The 27,069-nt window shown below is 43.6% G+C and overlaps 1 protein-coding gene across 2 annotated transcripts in view; it reads left to right on the top strand.

The window, feature by feature from the left end:
* Positions 1–26,673, top strand: part of SNTG2 (syntrophin gamma 2) — a 374,364-nt gene extending 347,691 nt beyond the window's left edge. For both annotated transcript variants that reach the window (XM_050753205.1, XM_050753204.1), the window contains one exon: positions 26,403–26,673. In XM_050753205.1, the coding sequence (XP_050609162.1) occupies positions 26,403–26,534 (132 nt within the window). In that variant the 3' untranslated portion in view covers positions 26,535–26,673. The remainder of the gene's footprint in view (positions 1–26,402) is intronic.
* Positions 26,674–27,069: the final 396 nt, after the last annotated feature.

Here is a 27,069-nt window from a genome sequence, read left to right as displayed (position 1 = left end):
CTTTGTTAATTAAAAGACCTTAGACCTTTTAAATTCATTGCCTGGAGGTGACATTGTACTATTGACAGGTGTTGGCTTTTACCATATTTTATGTATAAATGTGTTGCCTACAAGCCAGTTTTTATATAAACTTAGTAAGACAAGATTAAATTTACTAAACTGAAAAATAAATTTTAAAAAATATGAGACTCATGAACATATATTGTGTGGAAACAGATTGTCAATACTTTGCAGACATTTTTTTCTCTGATGGAATTAATCTGAGCAACACGTCACATGTGGCATTTTTATATGTGAAAGTTTAGGTCAACTTTGAACCTCTCTTCATTGATCTCAATGAAATGACAATTTATAGCTGTACTTAAAGTACAACGGAAATTGTATGTGATTGTTTGACATTTTTATGTTTTGGAAATTGACAAAAGTAAAACCTGATTGCAGATGGTACAGAGGCTGTGGCTCCTGGGGTGGGGGACAGTGATGAGGCAGCAGTACTCGTGCTGACCGCAGGGCCCTGAGCTGACCTCTCAGCAGGCTGCCCTGAGCCGCATCCCGGGGTCGTCAGCCGCCAGCAAGCTGGGAATGTGGAGAGAGAGGCTTGACATCAATTTCCATCTGGTATTTCACTGGCATGGATGTGAATGGATCAGGGATGAAAATAGAACGTTCTTCCTCTGGTTTGTTTATTTATGCAGCTGTTTGCCTTGGGCCCCCTGGCAGGGGAGGAGCACCATAACCTTTTGCTGCTTTAATCTTGTGGAGCTCTGAGTCTCGTACTGTGAGGGCACGAGGTCTCCGGTGGCCATGAGGGTTTCATGCCCGCGGTGTCCCTGTGGCTTTCTGAGCCCCTCTCATCCCCGGGGCACAGGCTTCAGGACCTCCAGCAGCTTCCATGGCATCTGAAACACCCTTTTAACAGTGTCTGTTAAGGTTAAATGCATTTGTGTTTTATTTGTTAATGATCAGTCAGCTCTTGATTATCTGTTAATAAAAGGAGCATCAGTATCAGGTCACCTAAGACAGAGGGGCTTGAAATATGTTAGATTCGCGTGGGACAGAGGCTTTGTGACAGGCATGGCTGCCTTGTGCTGCTGTGTTTGGATCCTACGTATTTCCATCGTGGGTGGGTGGAAAGGAGAACGCCCCAGGGAGTTCCAGAGGTCACAGGGATGGACGCCAGATTCGTAGGGCTTGAAGCTTAAATAATTCATGGGAAGATTTTATGGAAAAAAAAAGTAAAACTGCAAATACAGCAACCTAGCTACACTTAGAAATGAGTGTGGGGCACATTAATATGTCCCTACAAACCCAAACTAAAAAACCCTCCACCTCCATTTCCCCACACCGGATCTCAGAGCCACCCAAGGCCCCTCCGTGACACCCCTGGGGCGAGAGGGAGGAACTTGGGTAGAGAGAGGCAGGGACCTCACAAGAGCAGTGACCCAAAGGCCCTGGGCACGTCGCTCGCGCCCCCCAGCTCCCTGGGCTCTGTGCAGTCGAGGGCCTCACAGCTTACACAGGAAGAAGAGGGGACACAGACGAGGATGACAGCATTTCCCACCTCATCCCACAGAATAGGAAACAGACGTGTGGATGACTGCAAACACTTAGTGCATGGGTGGCCGTGGGCATTTTCAGAAGTCACCTCCACACACTGAGGTTCTGCAGTTGTCAATATATGAGATATATGGAAAGTTAGAACACGGCGGCTGGGAAATGAAAACTATAGAAGCTAATGCAGGACATAAGGAGTCCACGGGAATGAATTCTGAGTGAGACTCAAAGCTCTTGCAAATCTTGGATGTTAGCAATATGTCGTCTTAAGAAATAGGAACCTTTTATTACCTCATTACATCAATTAACCAGGAGTGTCAGAGAAAACAGTATTCCTAGTAAGTTGATTTTCTAGTAAAATGAGTGGTAACAATGAAACAAGTTTCCTTTTAGTAGTTGTTGAAAATATTTCTGGAATATTCTACCAGGACACTGCCTTAGTAATTAGTGCATGATGAGAACACTTGAGTTTCTCCTGAAATCTGAAGGAGGAGTTGTGGGGCTTGGGGAGCAGAGTGAAATGTTAATTCCTACCATCCATTATTTGCAAAAGTTACATAGAATTGGCCGGGCATGGTGGCTCACGCCTGTAATCTCAGCACTTTGGGAGGCCGAGGCAGGTGAATCACGAGGTCAGGAGACCATCCTGGCTAACACGGTGAAACCCCATCTCTACTAAAAATACAAAAAAATTAGCCAGGCGTGGTGATGGACACCCGTAGTCCCAGCTACTCGGGAGGCTGAGGCAGGAGAATGGTGTGAACCCAGGAGGCGGAGCTTGCAGTGAGCCGAGATCACACCACTGCACTCCAGCCTGGGTGACAGAATGAGGCTCCATCTCAAAAAAAAAAGTAATAGAAGAAATTTAAAAATCACATAGAATTCAAGACTGTGGGATGATTTCACAAGGATTCCAATGGCTGGAAATTTGAGGTTGCAGTAGTTTTTAAATAAAATATTTTTCTTCCTCTTTGACTGTTTTTTCCTTTAAAAAAAAAAAAGAGTGGAGAGGAAGCAAATGTTATTGAATGAAGAATTTCCATCTTGTGCTGTTTAATTGTGTTATTCATGCAAATTATGTCAGATTATTCAGACATAGCTTGACACATAGCTTGACATGCACAGGGGAAGCTGCCCTTTCCTAATTCCCACAAAAGAGACCCAGTGAGACCCTGCCATGTTTTGTGCATATTGCTTGTATTTTGCATATTTCTTTATAAGTCCATTTCTGCCTCTAGGCTGAGCCTCCAAAGGGCAACTTTAGTTTAGCTTTTTTATATTCAGCATGAGGTTCAGCACATATGTACACTTGATAAATGTTTTAAATGAATAAATTAACGAAGAAGGAGCAAATTAGTATTAAAGAAACTGCCAAATGTACTCACAGGAGTTTCATCAGTTCTAAGGAGAAAACTGTTCCTACTATCATTAAAATGAGATACATTTTAATGACTCCATACAGATACCTACAGAAGTTTCTGATGTTCCCACATATATATCCATGAAGCAGAGGTTGTGCCTTGAAAGCAAGGCACAATTTACTGCAGAATCATGTCTCTGGGAGAAGCACTACTGTGTATTTTTCACTCTATAATGATCTGTGAGAGTAAACCCCACTGAAAATTATGCCTCTGCCATCAGTGAGTCGGCTGAGTGTGCCAGCCACAGACGGAGGGCTTGGGCACCTGCGTGTTTAGGACCACTGAGGGGTTGGCAGACCAGAAGGAATTTGGGGTGTTTCTGAAACTGAGGCCTGGCTGCTGAGTTTTCTCGGCAGGAGCGCCGATTGATGCCCACAGCATTTATCACTGAAAAGACTGAATCGAGGGTGCTGAGAAAACTATTTCAGGAAGCCAGATGGTGCCAGGAGGGAGGGCCAGCCCCAGCAAAATGTCACCCAACAGAGAATTTCCCATCTCCCTGTCTGTAAACCAGGGGCTTCTAAATGTTCTCATGCAGATGGATATCAAAAGGAAGAGCATAAACAATTAATATGATACTCGTGAAGCGCAACGCCCCCTTCCCAAATACAGATCCGAAATTATTTTTTAAAATCTCGTCTCAAGAAAATGAAAACAAAAGCAAAGCCTTCCTTCTTCCTTCTTTCCTCCTTCCTTCCCTCCCTCCCTCACTCCCTCCCTCCTTCCTTCCTTCTCTCCTTCCTTCCTTCCTTCTCTCCTTCCTTCCTTCCTTCTTTCCCTCCCTTCCTTCTCTTCTCTTTCCATTTCTTAAATAATAACCTTTGATAGAAGGCTGGACAATTGATTCATTCCAGAAAAATGAATTGGCTACTTTTAGGATGTTTGAACACAACATCTTTGTTTTGGTTGTAAGTCTCTCAATGGCTGAGTCCAGAAACACAATATTCAAATGAACACAAAAATATAGTTGAATCAAATCTCTTTTCTAAGCAGTGGCAACAAGCAAGTATATTATCATTCAGTAACTAACGTGTTCAGAATGGTGAATTGAAGTTACAACATTCAGTCACAAAATTCCCCCTGCAGCAGGGCCAAGTCGGAGTGAAGACGGTTCTCCCGAAGCAAACCTGGAGTGTCAGCAGCTAACTCCCCCAAAGCCAGAGACATGGGAATATTTAGGGCCCTCGGAGGGAAAATCCACATGGTTTAACATACGCAAGTCAGTAAACATGGTACATCACATAAAATTAAAAACAAAAACCATATTATCATCTCAATAGATGCAGGTAAAGCATTTGACAAAATATAGCATCTCTTTATGATTAAAACCCTCAACAAAATCAGCATAGAAGGGACATGACTTTAGGTCATAAAAGCCATGTATGACAGACCCACAACCAACATCATACTGAATGGGAAAAAGTTGAAAGCATTTCTCCTGAGAACTGGAAGAAGACAAGGACGCCCACTCTCACCACTTCTATTCACCATAGTGCTGAAGTCCTAGCCAGAGCAATCAGACAAGAAAAAGAAATCAATGACATCCAACATTTTAAAGAGGAGGTCAAACTATTGCTGTTTGCTGATATGATTGTACTTAGAAACTGTAAGGACTCGTTCAAAAAGCTCCTAGATCTGATAAATGAATCATGTAAAGTCTCAGAATACAAAAGCAATGTACACAAATGAGTAGCACTGCTATACACCAATAATGACCAAGCTTAGAATTAAATCAAGAACTCAATCCCTTTTACAACAGCTGCAAAAAATAAATAAAATACTTAAAAATATACCTAACCAAGGAGGTGAAAAATTCCTACAAGGGAAACTACGAAACACTGCTGAAAGAACTCATAGATGACACAAACAAATGGAAACACATCCCATGCTTATGAATGGGTAGGATCAATATTGTGAAAATGACTATACTGCTGAACGCAATCTACAAATTCAGTCCCCGTCAAAATATCATCATTCTTCACAGAACTAGAAAAGACAAACCTAAAATTTATATGGAACCAAAAAGGAGCCCACATAGCCAAAGCAAAACTAAGAAAAAACAAATTTGGAGGTATCATATTACCCAACTTCAAACCATAATAGAAGGCTATAGTCACCAAACCAGCATGGTACTAGTACAAAAACAGACATAGACCAATGGAACAGAATAGAGAACCCAGAAATAAAGCCAAATACTTACAGCCAACTGATCTTGGCAAAGCATACCAAAACATAAATTGGGGAAAGGGCACTCTATTCAATATATGGGGCTGGGATAATTGACAAGCCACATGCAGAAGAATGAAACTGGATCCTCATCTCTTACCTTATACAAAAATCAACTGAGGATGGATCAAAGACTTAAATCTAAGACCTGAAACTATAAAAATTCTGGAAGATAACATCAGAAAAACTCTTCTAGACATTGTCTTAGGCCAATGAGAGTTCATGACGAAGAACCCAAAAGCAAATGTAACAAAAAGCAAAAACAAATAAATGGGACCTAATTAAACTAAAAAGCTTCTGCACAGCAAAAGAAATGATCAGCAGAGTGAACAGACAACCCACAGAAAGGAAGAAAATCTTTGCAATCTATATATTCGATACAGGACTAATATCCAGACTCTGCAAGGAACTCAAACAAACCGGAAAGAAAAAAACAAATAATCTCATCAAAAAGTGGGCAAAGGACATGAATAGGCAGTTCTCAAAAGAAAATATACAAACAGCCAACAAACCTATGAAAAAATGTTCAACATCACTAATTTGCAGGGAAATGCAAATTAAAACCACAACATATAAGCTACCTTACTCCTGCAAGAATGGCCATAATCAAAAAGTTAAAAAAAACAATAGATGTTGGTGTGAATGTGGTAAAAAGGGAACACTTTTACACTGCTGGTGGGAAAGTAAACTAGCACAACCACTATGGAAAACAGTGTGGAGATTCCTTGAAGAACTAAAAGTAGGACTGCCATTTGATCCAGCAATCCCACTATTGGATATTTACCCAAAGGAAAAAAAAAAGTCATATGAAAAAGACACCATGCACACAAATGTTTATAGCAGCACAATTAGCAATTTCAGAGACATGGAACCAACCTAAGTGCCCATCAACCAATGAGTAGATAAAGAAAGCATGGTACATATACTCCATGGAATGTTACTCAACCATAAAAAGGAACAAAATAATGTCTTTTGCAGCAACTTGGATGGAGCTGGAAGCCATTATTCTAAGTGAAGTAACTCAGGAATGGAAAACCAAGTATCATATGTTCTCATTCATAAATGGGAGCTAAGCGATGAGGACGCAAAGGCATACAAATGATACAGTGGACTTTGGGGAATTGGTGGGGGAAGGATGGGAGGGGACTGAGGAATAAAAGACTTCACACCGGGTATAGTGTACACTGCACGGATGACAGGTGCACCAAAATGTCAGAAATCACTACTAAATAACTTAACCATGTAAACAAAAACCCCCATTCCCCAAAAACTATTGAAATAAAAATGAAAATGAATATTCAAAACGTGCATGGACAAAGTACTCAAAGAATACAGAAAAGTGAATTGTTTCTTAAATAGCTATGTTCTTTCTTCCTGATTATAACCCTATCCCAGTAATTCCATTTTTCATGGAGAGATTCATGTGTTTTGTCTCTCAACTTGGGGCCCAGCCACTGTTGACACTAAAGCGCACTGAGCCTGTGCTCCTTGCGTAGAGGACTCTGAATGTATCCCCGTGCCTGCACTGCATCAGCCGCTGGCTTTCCATGTGACAGATGCTTCATAAATGTTTCCTGCAAGTAACCATGCTTTGAGAAACTTTATCAACATATAAGCTAATTTTTGGGAGACGTGACAGAATGGGTCCTAACGTACTCCCTGGCTCTCTCAGTGTTGAGAGAAGCCCAGCAGAGGCCTGAGCCGTCAGCAGCCAACCACGCTGCCTGCTGGTCCAGGAAAGGCGAACCGGGGCTATAGCTTCTGTTTGAGAGGGAAGGACTCATGCTCCTCTCTGACCCTGGCTTTGGGGATTCACAGGTGGGTGAGGAAGTTAGAGCATTAAAACAATGGCCACGTAGGTAAGTAAAGCCAGTCTGGGCCCAGGGAAAACCAAGAAAATTTCTAATCATTTTATTTTCAACCATCAGGGCTTCTAAGATAAATTTATGTTAGACTGGAGTCCTACAGGTGAATTCCGTTTTCCAAGTATCATTACACTAAATCTAGACATGTGCTTCAGCCCGTGTGGGTCTGGATTGAACACCGAGAAACCACATGACACACACTCAGGTTCTGTCCAATGAGCTTAAATAACTCGCTTGTGATTGGGTTTGACAAAATATAAGATGGATGTTCACACTGGGAGAACTGTCCCTGGTAAACACTCCAGCTTCTAAGATAGAAATGCAGCCTTCAAACCCGTCCGCTGGGTGACCTTAGAGAGAGGCTGGTGTGTTTTACTTTTCTTTCAGGTACATCACAGTCATGGTTTACATCACCAGATCAAACAAATCATATTCTCATTGCTTTGTTTTCCTATCTTTTTTATTTGGAAGGGACCATCCCCATTAGGGTCTATATTTCAACTCAAAGGCATTGGTAAAGAGAGAAATCCAAATTATGCCTCTTTTGATGCAGATTTTCAAAGAGAAAAGTACTAGACACAATAATACCTACCAGTTTGGAGGCGTCAGTTTCCCATTCTCCCCACTCTCTCTGTGCTTAGTGATGCTGAACATTTGTTTCATAGACTTGTTGGCCATCCGTCTGTCTTCTTTTGAGAAAAGACTGTCCAAGTTTTTTGCCCATTTTAAAATCAGGTTGTTTTCTTGCTTTTGAGTTCTTTGACTTCCTTATATATTTTGGATATTAACTCCTTATCAGATGCATGGCTTGTAAATATTTCCTCCATTCTTTAGGTAGTTACTTCATTTGGTTTATTGTTTTTATTGCTGTGCAGACACTCTTTAGTTCAATGGACTTTAATTTGTCTGTTTGCTTTCATCGCTTGTGCCTTTGGAGTGATATCCAAAACATCATTGCCCAGACCAATGCCAAAAATATTTTGTCCTATGTTTTATCCTAGTAGTTTTATAGTTTTTGGTCTTACATTTAAATCTTTAATCCATTTTGAATTGATTTTTGTATATGGTGTGAGCTAAAGATCTGATTTCATTCTTCTGCATGTGAATATCCAGTTTTCCCCACATCATTTATTGAAGAGACTATCTTTTCCCCATTATGTGTTCTTGCCACCCTTGTAAAGGAGCAATTGATGGTAAAAGCATGGATTTATCTTTGGGGTCTCAATTCTGTTTTTGTCTATATTTCTGTTTTAGCACTAGTACCATGCTGTTTTTGTTGTTACAGCTTTGTAGTATATTTTGAAGTTGGGTAGTGCAATGCCCCTAGCTTTGTTCTATTTGCCCAACAATGCTTTTGCTATTCAAGGTCTTTTGTAGTTCAATATGAATTTTAGAATTTTTTTCTGTTTCAAACATGTCATTGGAATTTTGATAGGGATTGCAATTGAATCTGTAGATTGCTTTGGCTACTGTTTCTTTTCTATTTTAGGTTGAATAATATTCCATTATATGCATATACCCAATTTTTAATCCTTTCATTCATGGGCAAACAGTTAGGCTGCTTCCATCCTTTGGCTCTTGTGAATATTGCTACTGTGAACACAGGTGTTCAAATATCTGCTTGAGTCCCTGTTTTAAATTATTTGGGTATTGAACAAAAGTAGAATTGCTGGATCATGTGGTAATTCTATTTTTAATTTTTTGAGGAACTCCTGTACTCTTTCCTGTAGCAGCTGCACTGTTTTATTTCCACCAACAAAGGAAATTGGAATGCACAAGGGTTCCAGTTTCTCCACATCCTCAACAACACTTCTGATTTTCCTAGGAGAGTACTGGCTATCCTAATGGATGTTAAATGTTATCTCACTGGGGTTTTATTATCTTCTAATGATTATTGATGTTGAACATCTTTTCATGTGCTTGTTGGACACTTGTATATCTTCTCTAGATAAATATTCAGATTTTTTGCCCATTTTCTAATCAAGTTTTTTTTGTTGTTGTTGTTGCTTGTTTGTAAGAGTTCTTAAATATTCTAGATATTAGCTCCTTATCAAGTGTGTGATTTGCAGATGTCTTCTCTCATTCTGGGAGTTTCTCTTTATTCTTTGTTTACAGTGTCCTTTGATGCACAAAAGTTATTAATATTGGTGCAATCTAATTATCTCTTTTAATTTATCTATGCTTTATTTGATTGCCTTTGCTATTTGTGTCATATCCAAGAAATTATTGCCAAACCCAATGTCATGAAGTGTTTCTCTATGTTTTTGTCTAAACTTTTTAAAGTTTTAGCTCTTATGTTTAGGTCCTTGATTCATTTGGGGTTAATTTTTATATATGGTATAAGGTAAGAGCCTAAATTCATTGTGTTGCAAGTGGATATCTAATTTTCCCAGCACCAGTTAATTAAAAAACTGCCTATTGCCCATAGCACGGACATTTCCGATTGAGTGGCAGACTTATATGGCACCACATAGGCCAGGTTTTACTTCTGTGCTCTCTGGTGTATTCATTCATCATTCATTATTCATTCATTCATCTGTATGTCTCTCTTTATACCAGTAACAGTGTTTTGATTACTGTGGCTTTGCCATAAGCTTTAAAATCAGGAACTATGAGACCTCAGACTTTGTTTATTTGTTTTCAAGATTGTTTTGGCTAGTCAGGATCCTTTAAGATTACAGATGCATTTTTCTATTAAAAAATAACTTTGGAATTTGGATGGAGAATGTGTTGAATCTGAGGTTCACTTCTGGTAATATTAACATCTTAATAATATTATGCCTTCCAACCCATAAATATGGGATGCCTTTCCATTTATTGGTGTCTTCATTACTTTCTTTTAACAATTTATTTTAGTTTTCATTCTACAAGACCTTTGCATCCATGGTTAAGTTCATTCCTTAGCATTTTATTTTTTCATCCTATTGTAAATGGGATTGTTTCTATGATTTCTTTTTCAGATTATTCATTATAAGGGGATAGGAGCAAAATTTATTTTCCCCTTCTCCCAACCTCCAGCTCTGGGTAACCTCTATTCTATTGTCTATCTCTATGAATTTGCTTTTTCTAGGTGCCTCATAGAAGTGCAATCATAGAATAGATGACCTTTTCTGTCTGGCTTCTTTTGCTTAGAGCTTAATGTCTTCAAGGTCCATCCATGTTGGAATAAGTATCAGAACATTCTTTTTTAGAGCTGAGTTATATTCCATTTTATGGATACATCATATTTTATTCAATATTTGTTGATGAGCACTCTGGTTATTTCACCTTTTGGCTATTGTGAATAATGATGCAATGCACATTTACATGCACATATCTGTTCGAGTCCCTTTTTTATTTTTTGGAATACCCATTAGGAGTAAATGTGCTAGGCCATATCATAACTCTGTTTAACTTTCTTAAGGAATTGCTCATCTGTTTTCCACAGTACCTATACTTGTTTACATTCCAACCATCAATGAAGGTTCCAGTTTCTCCACATCCTCACCAGTGTTTTTCTTTTCTCCTTTTTCAAATACTACAGCCATTGTAGTAGGTGTGAAGTGGTATCTCATTTTGAGGGTTTTGTTTGTTTGTTTGCATTTCCCCAGTGATTGATGATGTTATGCATCTTACCCTGTGTTAAGGGGTCATCTGTGCATCTCCTTTGGAGAAACTTAAGTCCTCTGCCCATTTTTAAAGTGGATTATTTGGTTTTTTTGTTGTTGTTGATGTGTAGGAGCTCTTGACATATTATGGATATTAAATTCTTCTAAGATACATGATGTATAAATATTTTCTTCCATTCTATAGTTCATCTTTTCTCACTCTCTTGAAAATGTCCTTCGATGCACAAAAGTTTTTTATTTTGATCAAGTCCACTTTCATCTCTTTTCTCTTTTGCTGTTTGGCAGCAGTGTTTTAAACTCCCTAATGCGTGATCCAAGACAGTCACTTACCAGAGTTATCTAACATGTGCTAGTTGGGGCTGGAGCCACCTTGAATTCCCACTTCAGTTCTCACATTGATATAAGGAATGGTTTGTAGCTGTTTTTATATTTTTCCAGACTCCAGGAGGAAGGCTTCCTGCCAGTTTTCCCTCAAGTTGAGTGGAAGGCTTGTCACACCTCATCAGTAAAAAGATTTGCTCATTGTGAGGGCTGGTTATTTCTCTGATGTGTGAATCTTAAGCTGATGAATATCAAGAGGAAAATGTAAACCCTTCTGCCACACCACAGTAGAGGAAGCCGTAACTGCTTAACCCACAGAAACAAACACATTCCACTGCAGCCCAAGAGCTGTGTGCTGGCACCTGCATACAGGCTGGAGACAAGATGGTCAGGTGGGGGAAAGGGCAGCACCCCCTGCCCCCATGCTAATGGCCAAATGAGAGTATTGGCTGCTGCATCACTCCCTGATCTGCAGACTAGAAACTGCTTAAGGCTTTGCACCATCCGTACACCGGCCACATCGAACCGGAATCAAGCTGGGATGCAGCACAGGCTGCTTCCGGGAGCTCCCAGAGGGTGGAGGCTCTGGAGGCACAGAAGAGGCACCGAGGCACTCGCCTCCCTCTCCATGGCCTCTGACAATTTTCTGTGTGTTCCCAAGGTCTTCTTTCTCCTCCCCACAAAAAAAAAAAAAAAAAAAAAAAAAAACAAAAAAAAAACAAAAAAAAACCGGAGCTAACAACTAAAGCAAATCCTCACCTCTGTCTAAATTTACTGATTTAGGTAACAAAACCTGCAGACCTCAGAGATTGTGAATTTGGAGAAGTTACTTAAAGAACCGAGATGCCGGTTGTTATTACCCTGGAAGAAGGGGTGGGAAGAGGAGTCTATGCAGATAGAGGGTGGACTTGGCATTTGAATAAATGAGATCATCATGCAACAGCCCGTTTATAATACACCATTATTTATCCTTTCCAGGATAGAAAGGGCAAACATTTCATACTAATCGAAGGAGAAATTCTTTTGCAAAGTGGGTCATTTTTCTTTTCCAGGTTCTATAGAGCTGGCTCCTGCTAGGAATTAATAAATACCAAATAACAAAATATTGTTGAAATGGCATCTCTTCAAAAAGAGATGATCACCTCTATTCTTTCAACCAAAAAAGATTCTAACATGAAATATCTCTAATGTAAGTGCATATATTCATAAAAGTGATCCAGTACAAAAATAAAATATTTGACGTAGTGTGATTTGTCTTTCTAAAATTGAATGGTAAAATAGTGACATTTTATTATTACTTGCATTAATTATAAAAGCATCCTAGTTTTGCTATTACTTCACATTTTTTCCTAAATGGGAAAATAATTTTTCCATCTTTTGTTATTAATAATCCTTGAATTAATTTGGGATGTTTCGCACAGAGCCAATTACAGTTTATTTTCTTCCTAATTTTTTTATAACAAAAGATCACCATTTTACAGGCAAGACACCTGGCTCAAAGAAAGAAGTTATTAGCCTAAATTATAGCTGCCATTTTTGATGGTTAAATTGTGCCACAGTTTACATTCAGTATCTCACTTAATTCTCCCAATACACACAGACTGGGGTTTGCCCCAATTTATAGGTGAGAAAACCAAGTTTTAGAGACGTGCCTTTCTGAGACCTTTGGCTGCCACGGGAGGATGGCAGCTGAGCTGGGTTTGCAGGAGTCCACGTGTCTCTGCTATTGGAGATGCTCACAGGAGTTTCCAGGTGACCAGATTCACCTGTGATCGTCCAGATCTTCCCCCACTTGAACGCTGTGCTTTCTGTGTCCATCAGGAAGCTCAGGACGATCCCTTTGTTCCCCATCAAAAAGGGCCACAGCTGACACCCTTACAGCAGAGACACACGTTAACAAGAGAGAAGCAGAGAACAGTTATTACACTCACATGTGTTCATGGAGGTCATGGGACATGTGAACTCAGAGAGGGTCCAGGTGGCTGAGGCCCAAATGCCCTCCTTACAGAGAGGAGGAGTGGAGATGCTCAGGCCCGTGCTCCAGGGAGGGTGCGTAGGAGTGAAGGTTGTCTCGGCTGCAGACCAAGTCTCCCAGGTCACCTCTGGGAGCTGCCCTCAGAAGAGGGGGAAAGTCTGGGCCTGGTGGCCGCCTCCAGTCTCTTCTCTTCTCTGGTGGTGGATCTTTCCCGGCTGTTTAATGAGATCTCTGGAGAGGCGGTCTTAAGACAGTTGCATTCCTTTGAAAGAAGCTTTCTCAGTCAAGTAAGGAGACTCCAGAGAGCTTCTCCCCGCCCTTGGGAGAGAAACAAGACAAGGCTGGAGGGACCTTGATTCCGAGGCAGCTTCTGGGGCCCTCAGCACATCCATGTGCCAGGCTTCAGGGCGCCACCTGCTGAGACCCAACAATGCTCTGTTTTCTAGTTTTTATCTTGTTTTTTGCTTTTTGTTTGTGTTTGTGTTTTTTTGGAGATAGGGTCTTACTCTGTTGCCCAGGCTGGAGTGCAGTGGCACAGTCATAGCTCCCTGCAAGCTCAGACTCCTGGGCTCAGGCCGTCCTCCTGCCTCAGCCTCCCAAAGCACTGGGATTACAGCTGTGCACCACCTCACCCAGCCTGTTTTATTTTAATGAACAATATGCTGTAGCCTGGGACTTAGGTAGTTCAGAGTCTGGAAAAGATATTTTCCTTTAATATTTAAAACCTTCTTGAGGACCTAATCAATGCAAATCAGAGCCTCCCTAGCAAGTCCTCTGTGAAGACCTCGGGGCAGGGAGCTCACTCCTTAGACGAGGCCGGTTTCTTGCTCCCGGCTTGTTGTGAGTTGTGTTATAAATTACATTTGTCTCTTGAGTGTCCTGCATTTCAAACAGCACCTGCTCTCTAGGACAGCAGCAGCTTCCTCTTACTGGGATTGTGAATTTGGGAAGCAGGACGTGCATAGGAAGAGTGGAGTCTCACTCTTCGCCCTGTTCTGGGCACACCTGGCCCAGCAGCCCTGCCGATAGGACCACCCCTCCACCCTGCCCGGCACTGGGACTCCTGAGAGCCGCCCACATCCAAGGATGTCTCTGGAGGCAGGAAGCCCCCGTCCCAGGGAGGGCAGAGGGCAGGCTTGCCCCGACCACAGCTGATTGTGGTCTCAGTCCCCATGTCCAGCTCTGATGTCCAGACTTGCTTGAGCAGGAAGTCCTGTTTGCTCCACACATCTCACCCAGCCTCTCCAGTGCCAAGTTCCAGGGGCAGCCAGGACATGAACCAGAGGGGCAAGCTCCCTGCAATGCGGGCTTCAGCATTCACAACTAGAGGAAGATAAAGAGGATGGCAACAGAAAATCGAATGCTGCCAAAATACTTAAAGGTTTATTCTGAGCCAACAGAGTGACTGTGACCTGGGGACACACAGCCTCCTGAGGTCCCAAGAAGGTGCAGGTGCACCTGAGCAGCCGGGTTGCAATTTGCTTTCATACATTTCAGGGTGACGGAATCTCAGGTGAAATCAGAAGTCAGTGCATGGAGGGTGTGCACTGGTTCAGCCTGGAAAGGTGGGCATCTCCAAGTGGGGGCTTACAAGTCATAGGTGGGTTTTGGGGATTCTTTAGCTGGCAGTTGGTTGAAAGAGCTAAGCTTTGTCTCAAGTTCAGTGTGAAGTAACACTGAAGTTAAGATGAGGGCATCTGCATCCACCATGTCATGCTGTACCAAAGTCAGGCTGGAAAGTCAACCATATCACATGGATTAATAAGAAAAAAAAGAATCTGTTCAAGGGGATTTTATGGTTTATAGGGCACAACTCCCCGGGCCCTTTAGAAAGGAATTTGGTAAAGAGGAAAAAAATAGTCAGAGCTCAGTCATCAGGGAACAGGAAGGTAAAGCCCTTCTGGTCCCAGTGCTAACCCTACCAGGCACCACCATAACAGGCAGGGGCTTTGGGCCCTTGAGTAAGAAGGTCAGGACTTGAGAGGGCTTAGAGCTCCAGCCAGGACTCCTGTAGGGCAGGGTCCAGTAGCCTCCTGACCAGCCTGTGGGTCTTCCTGGTGTTAAGGCTCAGCCCATGAAAACCAAGGAGCCCTCAGGCAAGCCACACCCCAGCTGACCCTCACCAGCCCTACCCAGAGACTCAGACCATCATCAAACCAGGACAGAATTGGTTTTGAAAGCACTGGTTTATAACCACGGGCTCTTCTTAAAGACCACAACGTCATCTCTCACTGCCTGTTCCTCTCTGTCACTCTGAAGTCCCCGTCTCTCTGTGTCCTGTCAGGCCCCTGTCTGGCTCCTATCACTGTATGTGTGAACCCGTATTTCACTCCTTTCGCTCCTTGGCCAAGGCCTTGTGAGTTCAGCATTAAGGGGTCTGAATGGCTGGATCTCACCCATCCCTGGGAAGAGAAAATTAGCTCAGAGGAGTCAGCTACATGAGGTTTGCGGAATTTATCAGTCCCAGGGAGACGTGAGTTTGGGGCTGCAGTCCTGCAGTCCCACACGTGCATCCTTGCCTGGGGCAGCTGTTTAAAGGCATTGGGCCCTGCCCTGCTGCCTCACCTATCGTCTTCATGTTCCTGGAATTTGTGATACAAAGAACAAAGCATGGCCAATCAATCAGTAGCTTATGGTATTTAATTTAGATTTTGGGCAAACAACTCAGAAACTGCCACTTTTTTTTAAAGGTCCATTTATAACTGCAGCTTTTTGGAGTGTATATTCAGGGCAATTTAAATCTGTGTACCCAGGTTGCAGCTCTCAAGCTTAGCTCAAAGAAAGTCTCCACATGTATTAATTTAGCCTCAGCTTCTTGCTTTAGGTTGACATCCCTATGGCAACAGCCACCGGACCCTGCCTGGAGCACAGCATGCCCTTTATATGTTTTATGCTAAATGCAAGGGTGCATGAATAATTTGTAAACCAAAAATAAAATTCTAAGGCCCCCCAGCCATCTGAATGGACTTCCTTCTCAGCCAGGGATTTCTTAAAATTTAACCTGAAAGACTGGTTCAGGCCATGACGGGAAATAACGGTTGGGTGTGCCTCATGATGCCTCTCCGGCATGAATATCAACATATTCTTTAAGTCTGAAAAGAAATATTTTACAACCTATTCTTTCTGTAAAGCCTACTACCTTAAAGCTTCCTCTGCAAATAAGAACTGTGGTCTCCACAATCCTTTATCTTAACCCAGACATTCCTTTCCATTGATCCCAGGTCTTTACATACACTCAATCAATTATCAATCAGAAAACTTTTCAATCTACCTCTAAGCTGGAAGTCCCTACTTGTAGTTGTCCCACCTTTCTGAACCAAAACAATGTATTTCTTAAATGTATTTGATTGAAGTCTCATGTCTTCCTAAAATGTATAAAATCAAGCTGTGCCCTAACCACCTTGGGAACATGTTCCCAGGACCTCCTGAGGGTGATGTCACAGGCCGTGGCCACTCATATTTGAGAATAAATCTCTTCAAATATTTTACAGAGTTTGACTCTTTTCATTAACAAATTGTTGTGCAGTTGAACAGAAATCAGCTTAAACTAATACTTGTGCATCTAGCTTTCTTACTTGGTGCATTTCTAACAAATTTTCTTTAAAAATAATCTTGTTACAGCCTAATGGGTTCTTCTTGCCTGATGCACAAAAAAGCCAATACAATGAGACAGCACGTGTTACAGCAGAGAAAGAGTTTAATTATTGCAAGGCAGCTGAGCGAGAGGAGACAGGAGGTACTTCTCAAATCTTCCTTATGAAGAATTCAAAGGCTAGGATTTTATAGGATAGTCTTCCAGCAAAGGGCTAGACAATGGGAAATGCTGACTGGCTGGGTTGGGGATGAAATGACGGGATGTCCAAACTGTCTTTGTGCACTGCATCGCTTCCTGGTTGGCGTCACTGGTCTAGGCAGCATCAGTTGTTCCACTAAAATATAAGGTCTGAAAAAATATCTCAGACACCAGTCTTAGTCTTTACAATAGTGATGTTATCTACGGAGGCAATTAGGGAAGTTACAAGTCTTGTGAACACCAGCTACATGACACTTAAGCAGTAAACAAGTTAAGAAACAATAACCAGTTATGATTGACCTATGCAGAGCTTTTAGCAGAATTCAGGTTCCTGCCATAATTCTAAACTTGTGGCCCTTCATTAGCTATACAAAGGCAGTTTTGGTCCTCGAACAAGAACGGGGTAGCTTTGGGAAGGGGCTGTTATCATCCTTGCTTTAAGGTTAAACTAGAAGCTAAATTCCTGTGTTCTGAACTGGGCCTGTGTCCAGCCATGAACAAGGCCATCAGCTTGTGAGGTTAGAAGCAAGGTGGGGTCACTTACGCTACTTTTCTCGCCTTCATAAGTTTCACAAAGGCAGTTTCAATCTCTCTTGTATATTAAGTGCCATCCAGATGCCAGGGACTGTACCGGGTAGTGTTTATGCATGATTGCATTAATCACCACCAAGCCCCGGGACACAGTGTAATTATCCTCGGTTTGTTCATCGTGAACCTGGGGATGAGTGTAAATATCTTGCTTAGGGTAAAAGAATTATTAAACATAGAATCAAAGTTAAGCTTAAGTCATCTAAGATTCACAGCCTGCCCAGACTCTGGTCTTGTCAATATTTGGAAATGATTATTTCTAAAATAATGAATTATAAGCCTTTTGGAGGGGATAACAACTTATAATGTCTGTTTAAAAATTTAATGTTTTTAAATTAAAATTTTATAAACAACAACAACAAAAGAAGTGTGCCCATTTAGGAAATGGGATGACCTCAGTCTCCTGGCCTTGCTGTCACCCCCCAGTGCCTTCTACATTTCAGACATTGCATTGCCCTCCCCACAATGCCTATTAGGATAATTACGGTTTTTAATATGTGGCGATTCCTCAGAAAACGGTCAGGGGAGCAGACTCTGCAGAGGGAGAAGGTGGTTCTTCCTGGAAGGCGGAACTTGGATGTAACCACATTAGTTCCTGCTGGGCTTTGGCTGAATTAATTTCAAGCCTTTGAAAGAGGAGGGAAAGTGTTACAGTGTGAATGGAGGTCTGGAAGGAGGTCGCTCTGCAACACAGCTGGCCCCAATACACGTGCAAATGTGTTCTCTGCCTCTTAGAAAAGCTACCAGATTGCCCATTTATTTATGATTATCCATTGTAGTGATCTGTGTGGTGCTTCTTGCAGGAGTTTGGCAATTTATAAATCACAGATTTTTCCAGCAAGGACAGCCAGATGCTGTTTCTGCACATATGCCTAGAAATATAAGCACGCTGTCATTTGCTGGCACTGATGACTTGAGTGAAGGCTAAGGTTTTGGCTCAGAGAAACATGATGAATGTTGGTGATGGAAAGGGAACAGTGATTGTAACAACTGTATTTTATTGAATGAGAAAATAGAAGTATAAATGCCAACGTGCTTCCAAAAAAGATACATGAAGTTTTTTTAGCTGTCATTATTGGAAAAGAAAAAGAAAAAGAAAGAAAAGCCAATCGGGCTCTAATGACTAGCCTTACGAAAGCAAATGATATTTTGAGTGAATAGGGACATGATTGACTTGAATTGGTGCCTGATTTTCATGCTTTTGTTCATTATTTGTAAGACAAAATTATCAGAAAATGTCTTCCCAATTCCTTAATATGTTTATTACTACTTTTACTCTCAATATCAAGTTTGGAATGGGTAAAATTCTATACTATCTCCTCACAAAATTGACCTTGTTCGGCCAGTAAGTGTAAGAGCTCTTTATCTTTGTCAGAACTTGGAAATTTCCAAATAAAATATTTACACAAGCAGAAGAAAGCAGCCCCACCGTTCTCTTAATTTCCTTGCTTTCCCTCTGTCTGCCTGACTCCGGAGCTACAGTAAATTGCAAGGACTACGCTTTGTGAAAACAGCTTTCCAAAGAGCCAGGGATTCATCTTTAAAATATGTCTCTGTAGGCACAGGAAAGAGGCATGAGTGATAGATTCAGAGTTGTTTGCAGAAGTCAGATGTTTTTTAGCCTTCTGGCAAGATAATAATACTGAGGGTATAAATAGCATTTATGAAGATATGATTCCATTATTTGCTGAAGGGGAAAAGGTGGTTTAAAAACCTGAATCAAAGAAACACCAAGGAAAGCATCCCAGGAGGCAAATCACGGGGTACCCTGTCACAATGACAGGGAACACTGCCAAGGAAGGTAGATCTTTGAATCTAACCCAATGAATCTGAACGGGTAGAAGAAAGAGGGCACTTGACACAACAACTTCCAAACAAGATTGGAGGCGCACGGGGTGTGAATGGAGCCCTCTGTGCTCATCCGCCGACTCGGCCACATCCAGCCGGGCTCAACAGCCTGGATTTGTTTCTCTCTCACCAGCTGTTTCTGCCATTCTGGGGAAAAGCACCTGCCTCATTTACTGTTGAAGCCTTCATCCCACTGCTCTGAAGTGTCTCTGACATGGTTGTTCTAGGAACGCCAGTTCCCATGGTGGAATGCTCGCCCCACCCTCTCTGCCAGCCCACGAGGCGCTTTCCTCCTCACTGACCTGCCCTCTGACATGCCCTCACCCTTCCTGGACACCTGCAGCCCCTCCTGAGGGAAAGTCCTGTCCTCAGTCTTTCCCTCCTGTCTCATGATGGACAGCTGTCCTCACCCCACAGACATGATTCGGTGTCTCCCAGTCGACTGGGAGGTCCCTGGCCCTGCAGAGGAGTACCGGCAGAGTCCCCTCTCTGACAGTCCCTGCACAGCCCCACAGGGCAACCATCACTTTCTAATTCACCACACTCGTGCCTCGGTTCCTGCCTTCTTCTGGAACCTCATCCACCCACACCATGCCCAGCTGTAAAAATCATTCATTCCCCCAGGGTACAATGAAAATGACAAGTTACAACCAAAGCCGTCTTCTGTTCAATCCTCCTGGCACCTTTAGCTTCCCGACTGTGTTTGGGGTGCCAGCCTCTCCTCTCCTCCCCTCTCCTCCTTTCAACTGGGATGCCAGCCCCTCTGCCCCCTGAGCTCCTTTGGTCTGGGATGCGGGCCCCTTTGCCCCCTGAGCTCCTGTGCTGGGATGCAGGCCCCTCTGCCTCCTGAGCTCCTTTGGACTGGGATGCAGGCCCCTCTGCCCGCTGAGCTCCTGGGCATGGTGAGGCTGGGCCTGTGCAGGCCTCCTCCTAGCAACCCCTCCTAGTCAGGGTTGAGCACACAGTCCAGCAACCCTGCGAGTGTAAACTCAGTAGGTCAGGGTGGAGCCTGAGATTCTGCCTGTCCAACAGACTCCCAGGAAATGCTGTCTCTGCAGGACCACTCCCCGTAAAGCTTATGAGTTTATTCTTGGGCGTTTTGTAATACGGCGACCTCGTAGTGTCAAGGTTCTGAAATCTTCCATGAGTGAAACATCAGGTCCCATTGGGCTAAGAATCAGATTCTACTTCAGGTGCCAATCTTGCAACACATTGGCCTTGTCACCTTGCACGGGTTATTTAAATCTCTGTTTTCTCATTTGAAAAATGAGGACTGTGTCACCTACATTTTGTTTTATTTTACCTTAGCTTTGAGGCTAAAGATGCCTTATTCATTTGACAAAGATGGTTTGATGAAAATGGCAATGTCTGTTGAGCATTGATGCTGTACCGGAAACCTTACCCTTCTCATCAGCCACCTCATTCAGTCACCACAGCAGTTCTGGGGGCGCAGTGGGGTCCTGCCTCACAAAGACGTCACCTCCGAGCTGCACAGTTGCCCAGCGTGCTCCTGTGCTGCGTCTGGCTCACAACCACCCAGTGCTCCTGTGCTGCGTCTGGCTCACAACCACCCAGTGCTCCTGTGCTGCGTCTGGCTCATGACCACCCAAAAATCCACATGGTGCCTTTTCAGAAAATTTCCAGCCATATACAAAACCCCTGGGAGCTTGAAACTGGCTGTGGCGGGAGCACATACACTTCAGCAGTGAGGGAGGCTGCACATCAGGCCCCCTCCACCCCCGGGACAGCCAGGTCGCCTGCACACCACCTCCGCCCACAGAATCAGTGGGGAGAAGGAGCACGACCTGAGCTCCAGAGTGTGTTCACATGTGAGGGCTCCAGCCTCATGGTGTAAACGTAAGGAAGTGCCTGGGGCCCTGGCTTGGGCTCTCTGCAGCACTGCAAGTGTGGCATTGAGTGCCGGGGTGTGACTGTTCCTCGTTATTGTTGCGTTTCATCCTGTACTTCTTGGGCTTTTTCTAAGGCAAACTACAAAGCATTCTCACTTATTCCAGGTATTCATTCATGCATTGAACAACCATCTCTTTCAAGTCTTGCTTTGAGAGCCAAGTCCCCATAACCACCTCCTTGAATTCATGGGTCCGTCGGTGGCAGAGGAGTGGCCTGCGGTGAATGGCAGCCTGTGTTTGGATTGCTGTGGCCCAGTGGAAATGGTTTTCTTCAGTGCTGATTGACTTCACCTTTGCCCCCTTTCCCATAGGGCCATTAGGTAACGATTGGGAAAACTAAGAACCCAGGATGGCTGCTCATCGGAGGGCCAGTCATCTCACAGGCACTTTGTGACAAATGTCCAACAGTTTGTGCACTGAGATGGATAAATGGACCGTGCAGTGAGGAGGCGTGATTTCCACTGGAGGAGATTGATTGAGGACATGGGGTAATATTAGCATTTATATGTTGATTGAAAGTGTCACTCTGGTGATAGATGGGGCATGCCTGCGCATAAAGAGGGAAAGAAAAAGCATTTTCTCCAATGATGGGTGACCTTGTCGTTCACATTTTGACAAGCACAGGATAGAGCCTCATGGCGTCCTAAAAGTTTTACCTAATTAAGGAAAAATTCAGGGTGTTAAAGCACTCAACTGTTGAAAACTGTGCCAAGATGTGGGTCATATTTAAAATCATTGTTTCAGCCACCATTAAATATTAAAAGACTTTATAAAAATCTAGGGCGTTAGGACAGATACATTGCAGAGGAAAATGATGGGGCTGTAGGAGTTGGGTGTGGGGGAAGTGGAAGAACGCCGGGCTGGAGCTCAGGGACTGGGTGTTCCGTGGCAGAGCCGGCTGCCCGAGTTCCCCGAGCCTCTGCTTTCTCATCTGTAAAGTGGATACGTTTCCACCTGAAGGATGTCACACATTGCGAATGTGATGGGCTGGGTGACACGTGAGAAGAGAATACTTTGGGACTTTACAGCAGATTAAAATCTTACTTTTTTCAGGGTTGGCAAATATCTCTGGGTAGACGTTTCACAGGCAACGGGGTCTAAGAGCCGGGCGGAAGTTCTTCCTGTGTCACACAACATCGGTTTGACTTCAGGCTTCTGTGGCCTCGATTTCTTCATGTCCTCTACGAGGACACAAGCCCCCCTTGCTACTGATCCCTGTAACCAAGGGTAACGGTTTTGAAACAACTTCTGTGACCCTCCTCACTTTGCCTTTAAGCTTCCCTGAATCCCAGCCTCTCTGGATAGCCCTGTCATTTCTTATAGCACCTACGTGCCAGCTTGCAATCGCCTACAGAGTCCCAGATAAACTTTGGGAGAGCCTGTCTCTGTCATTGTATGAGGCTGACACTCCCTCACCCAACGTATCAGACTGTTCGTTCCACACTGTTTCCAGCACAGAGAGCCAGCAGACACCCCCTCCTCTGCAGGCGGAAACGCGTCAGCCCATGACCTACGCAGGAACACGGGTGAGGAGCACACGGAGGGATCCATACAGGGCGTCTCAGGCTTAGAAACTCAACACAGGTATTTTATTCAAACAAAATATCAAAATGTGATTTTGATCAGCTCTAGTTACAAATCTATAATTCTTTTCTTTTTTTTTTTTTTTTTTGAGATGGAGTCTCGCTCTGTCGCCCAGGCTGGAGTGCTGTGGCCGGATCTCAGCTCACTGCAAGCTCCACCTCCCGGGTTTACGCCATTCTCCTGCCTCAGCCTCCCGAGTAGCTGGGACTACAGGCACCCGCCACCTCGCCCGGCTAGTTTTTTGTATTTTTTAGTAGAGACGGGGTTTCACTGTGTTAGCCAGGATGGTCTCGATCTCCTGACCTCGTGATCCGCCCGCCTCGGCCTCCCAAAGTGCTGGGATTACAGGCTTGAGCCACTGCGACCGGCCACAAATCTATAATTCAAGATAGCCTTGCTGGTAATACTTGGTTAGAAAATTAACCAGACCAGAGATATCATTGAATTGAAGATGTTCAGTGAAATGCCCACAGGATGCCTGTTTATTCAGTATCTGGATCACGACAGAATGGACTGAGTATTGTTTCAGAAGCTTTAATTTCATTCCTGGCTTTCAATACTACTCATTGAGTTTTAGTGTGGAATTTAGTGGCATGACTGATTTCACTGCTAGCTAGTACTTTCTTTTCTTTTCTTTTCTTTTGAGACAGACTTTCACTCTTGTTGCCCAGGCTGGAGTGCGGTGGTACAATCTCGGCTCACTGTAACCTCCACCTCCCGGGTTCAAGTGATTCTTGTGCCTCAGCCTCCTGAGTAGCTGTGATTACAGGCACCAGGCACCTGCCACCATGGCTGGCTAATGTTTTTTTTTTTTTTTTTTTTTTTGGTAGGGACAGCGTTTCACCATGTTGGCCAGGCTGGTGTCAAACTCCTGACCTCAAGTGATCCATCCACCTCGGCCTCCCAAAGTGCTGGGATTACGGGCGTGATCCACCATTCCACCATGCCTGGCCACTGCTAGTACTTTCAAAGATTATGGAGTGTAACTTCAACTTATGATACCAAAAATTATTGATGTTGTTTTGAATGCCTGCGTTATTACTGGTAGCTGTTTGGCTTCTTATTTCTGTGCATTGTGCTATTACTGGATACATCTTGGGAACTTGTAAAGCAATTTTCAATTTGTATGTATAAAACCAAAACCCTGGCCGGGCGCGGTGGCTCACGCCTGTAATCCCAGCACTTTAGGAGGCCGAGACCATCCTGGCTAACACGGTGAAACCCCATCTCTACTAAAAATACAAAAAAAAAATTAGCCAGGCATGGTGGCAGGCGCCTGTAGTCCCAGCTACTCAGGAGGCTGAGGCGGGAGAATGGAGTGAACCCAGGAGGTGGAGCTTGCAGTGAGCCCACATTGTGCCACTGTACTCCAGCCTGGGCAACAGAGATTCTGTCTCGAAAAAAATAAAATAAACCCAAAACCCTGAAGCATGAGTGATATGGTCATTATGGCTCTTTTTCTCCAAAAGTCCCTTCAAAAGTTCAGTAATTACTATTTGGAAACACATACATACAAATTACAATATGCGCTAAGTTTGCAAGAACCTTGTGTTTCTTCTAGAAAGCTACTTGGTTTTTTTCCTCTAACAGGGATAAGTTAAAATGAATAAAAGATTTTAAGTACAGTCTCACGCTTTGGGTATGACTGGTGAATCCAGCTTGAGTTAAAGTTTAACACAAGGGCTAGGCAGGCCCTGGGTTCCACTCACGACCAGAGTGAGGGATGCTGGTTTCCAAGTGTAATGACCCTTTATGAAACTACCTAAAGACTATGAAGCTGTGGCAGGAGAGTATTCCTCAACATCTTGAACATTTTGCTCATCACAACTTGAAATGATCAAAATAATTAGCGTTGTAGCTGTCAGTGTTAAGATTCCTTCACATGCAAAGGAAGGAACTTAATTCAAATTGGAATGAAGGAAAGGCGAAGTCTTCGGTTGCAGTCAGTAGGAGGTTAGGGGCAGCTCCCAGCGTGTTGGTACCCAGTGTCCCCCAGTGTTCTTTGTGTGTCCCTGCGTGGGGTGTTCCTCTGTGCTGAATTCCTCTTCCGACAGGCCGGCTCGCTGGCCCTCCACTTGGCGATAGTGGTGTTAGAACAAGCTTCAGGTATTCACTTCTCACAGCTGGTCACACCAAAGTAGGCATCTTGGCCTCCCTCTCCCTGTCGTCTATACCAAGCTGCCCCTGGGCTCTGCCTGGTCCCCCTGGGTCCTATACCTGTCGCAAGAGAGGAGCGGTTTCTAAAAGAAAGGCAGAGAGGACCAGCAAGAGGCCGAGGGGACTTCATGCTGTCAGGGAAGTTCGAAGTCATTTTTGAGATGTCACGTCATTGAGTTATAAAGAAAAGCAGTTCAGAAAAGCTGAGATGGATATTACTGGGGAGGGAGGGCTTTACCCGGTGATGTGTGACCTCCACCCCTGCCTGGGGCCCCATTCTCCACCCGCTCATTCTGCCATGGAATGAAAATGACCGAGATCCTGCCTTTTGAGAGCTTAAGGGAGCACCTCTGTGGGACTGACGGACCTTAGTTTGTGTTGCTGTTCTTGAAAATGATTTCTCTTTCTTTCTGGTGTCATCTAGGCAGTTTAGAATATGCTAGAATTTTGGTGAGATTTAGCAAATAGGATGTCAATCAATTAGCAGTCACCTTAAAAGAAATTTTGTTGTTCTTCATCTTATTGAATTTTGTTATGTGAACAAAGAAGAGAGACATGCACTTAGAAGAATGCACTTAGACCTTCTTTTCTACCGATGGAATGGGGTGGCGGGACGGCGAGATTCATATTTTACCATCAAAAACAGGAAGATGATTTTTTCCCCAGTAACTGAATAACTTCTAAAAACAGTTTCTTTAACTTCTGTGTCAGCTTTGGGGTTCAGCGTGGACTTTTCTGTTGATTTGACACGAGGACTTTATGTGGGGCAGTTTGTGGAGAGAAGAGGAATCTTTTCTGGGTCATTTTTGCTTTTACATGACATTTGGTGTGTTTAACGTGCAGAGGTGAGGATCCAGCAGTTTGTTTTAGTTTTTTTATTGGGTATGGGGCGGGGAAACGGGCATAACCGTCTCTCTGGGAAACTCTCCCTGGGGCACCCTTGCCTGCTCTCCCGAAGCCATGGGGACAGGGTGGGTGAACAAGGCCCCTCCTCGCTCCCCGCCATGCCGTGCCCACCGCCTATTCCGCACCACACAGCAGGCGCTGTTCCTCCCAAGCGCGGCCTTGGCATGAAGCCCACACGCACCCATACGGAAGGCGCGCAGGCCTGGGACACAATGGCTAGTTCCGCCAACTCACACAGCACAGGGGTCTGCCGCGATGGGATCCACGTCACAAAATCACCAGAGGCGCTGGGCAGGTGGGGAAGACTGAGTCCTGGCCCGGATTACCAGGTGTGACTTAATCAAGACCCATCACTGATCAATGAGGATGCAAAATAAAGGAAGTGAGTATTAGCTCCCGTTAGGTGCAAGAAAACAAGTAAGTTACAATCTCAGCGTTGTAATAAAAAATACCGTATATTCATGTTTGTAACCAATTTGGATCATATTACTCTGCCTTTTACTTTAAACCGTATGTATTTCCTGTGTATTGTTACTCTCTTGGAGGGACTTTCTTGGAGTTCACAAGGTCCAAACTTTGTTAAATATTTTTGTAACGTGTTCTTCCAACAATTATAATAAACACTTGATCTGATGTTCTCCTCCAGGAACTCGAGTTCCAGGACCTGACGGCTGTCCTGCACTGCATCCACTCCTTCATAGCAGCCAAGGTGGCCTCCGTGGACCCCGGCTTCATGGACAGTCAGAGTCTTGCCACCAAATACATGTACAGCGGCTAAAGGTTGTTTCTGTTGAGTGCTGAAAAATTAAATTATTTTCGTAAGAAATGATTCTTTCCTGCATAATATTGCAACTTTGTGTTGTTTTATAATGAGCCTATAGTTGTGATACCAATAAAACATGTCACTAGTTTCCAAAGATGGGTCCTCCTTGTTAAATCTGACATGGGGGATGCCTGGTCCCCTCTTCCCACGAGTCTTCCCTCAACGAGGAGCCCCAGCATCCCCCACACAAGTCTGTGGCTCAAACTCCAGTCCACCTGATGCAGTTCACACCCCTAGCCCGTGTCCCAGCAGCATGAGAACCGTGTGGGCATTGCACACGCCACTTCCCAAGTTGGCAAAACCCAGATTTATTTTCATAAAATATGTCATCACAAATTCTGAGCAGGTACCACGTTTCTCCTCAGGAAGGAAAGGGCCTTCTTTGCAGTGGGGCTGTCACTTCCCTTCTCCTCCAGTGGGGATCAGAGTGACAGGATTATTTGAGAAACAGGCATTGGTCAAAATATGTGGGGAAAGGAAATCAACTTTA

The sequence above is a fragment of the Macaca thibetana genome, chromosome 13 (genome assembly GCF_024542745.1).
Source record: "Macaca thibetana thibetana isolate TM-01 chromosome 13, ASM2454274v1, whole genome shotgun sequence".
NCBI lineage: Eukaryota > Metazoa > Chordata > Mammalia > Primates > Cercopithecidae > Macaca > Macaca thibetana.
This window is presented reverse-complemented; position numbering and strand designations above follow the sequence as displayed.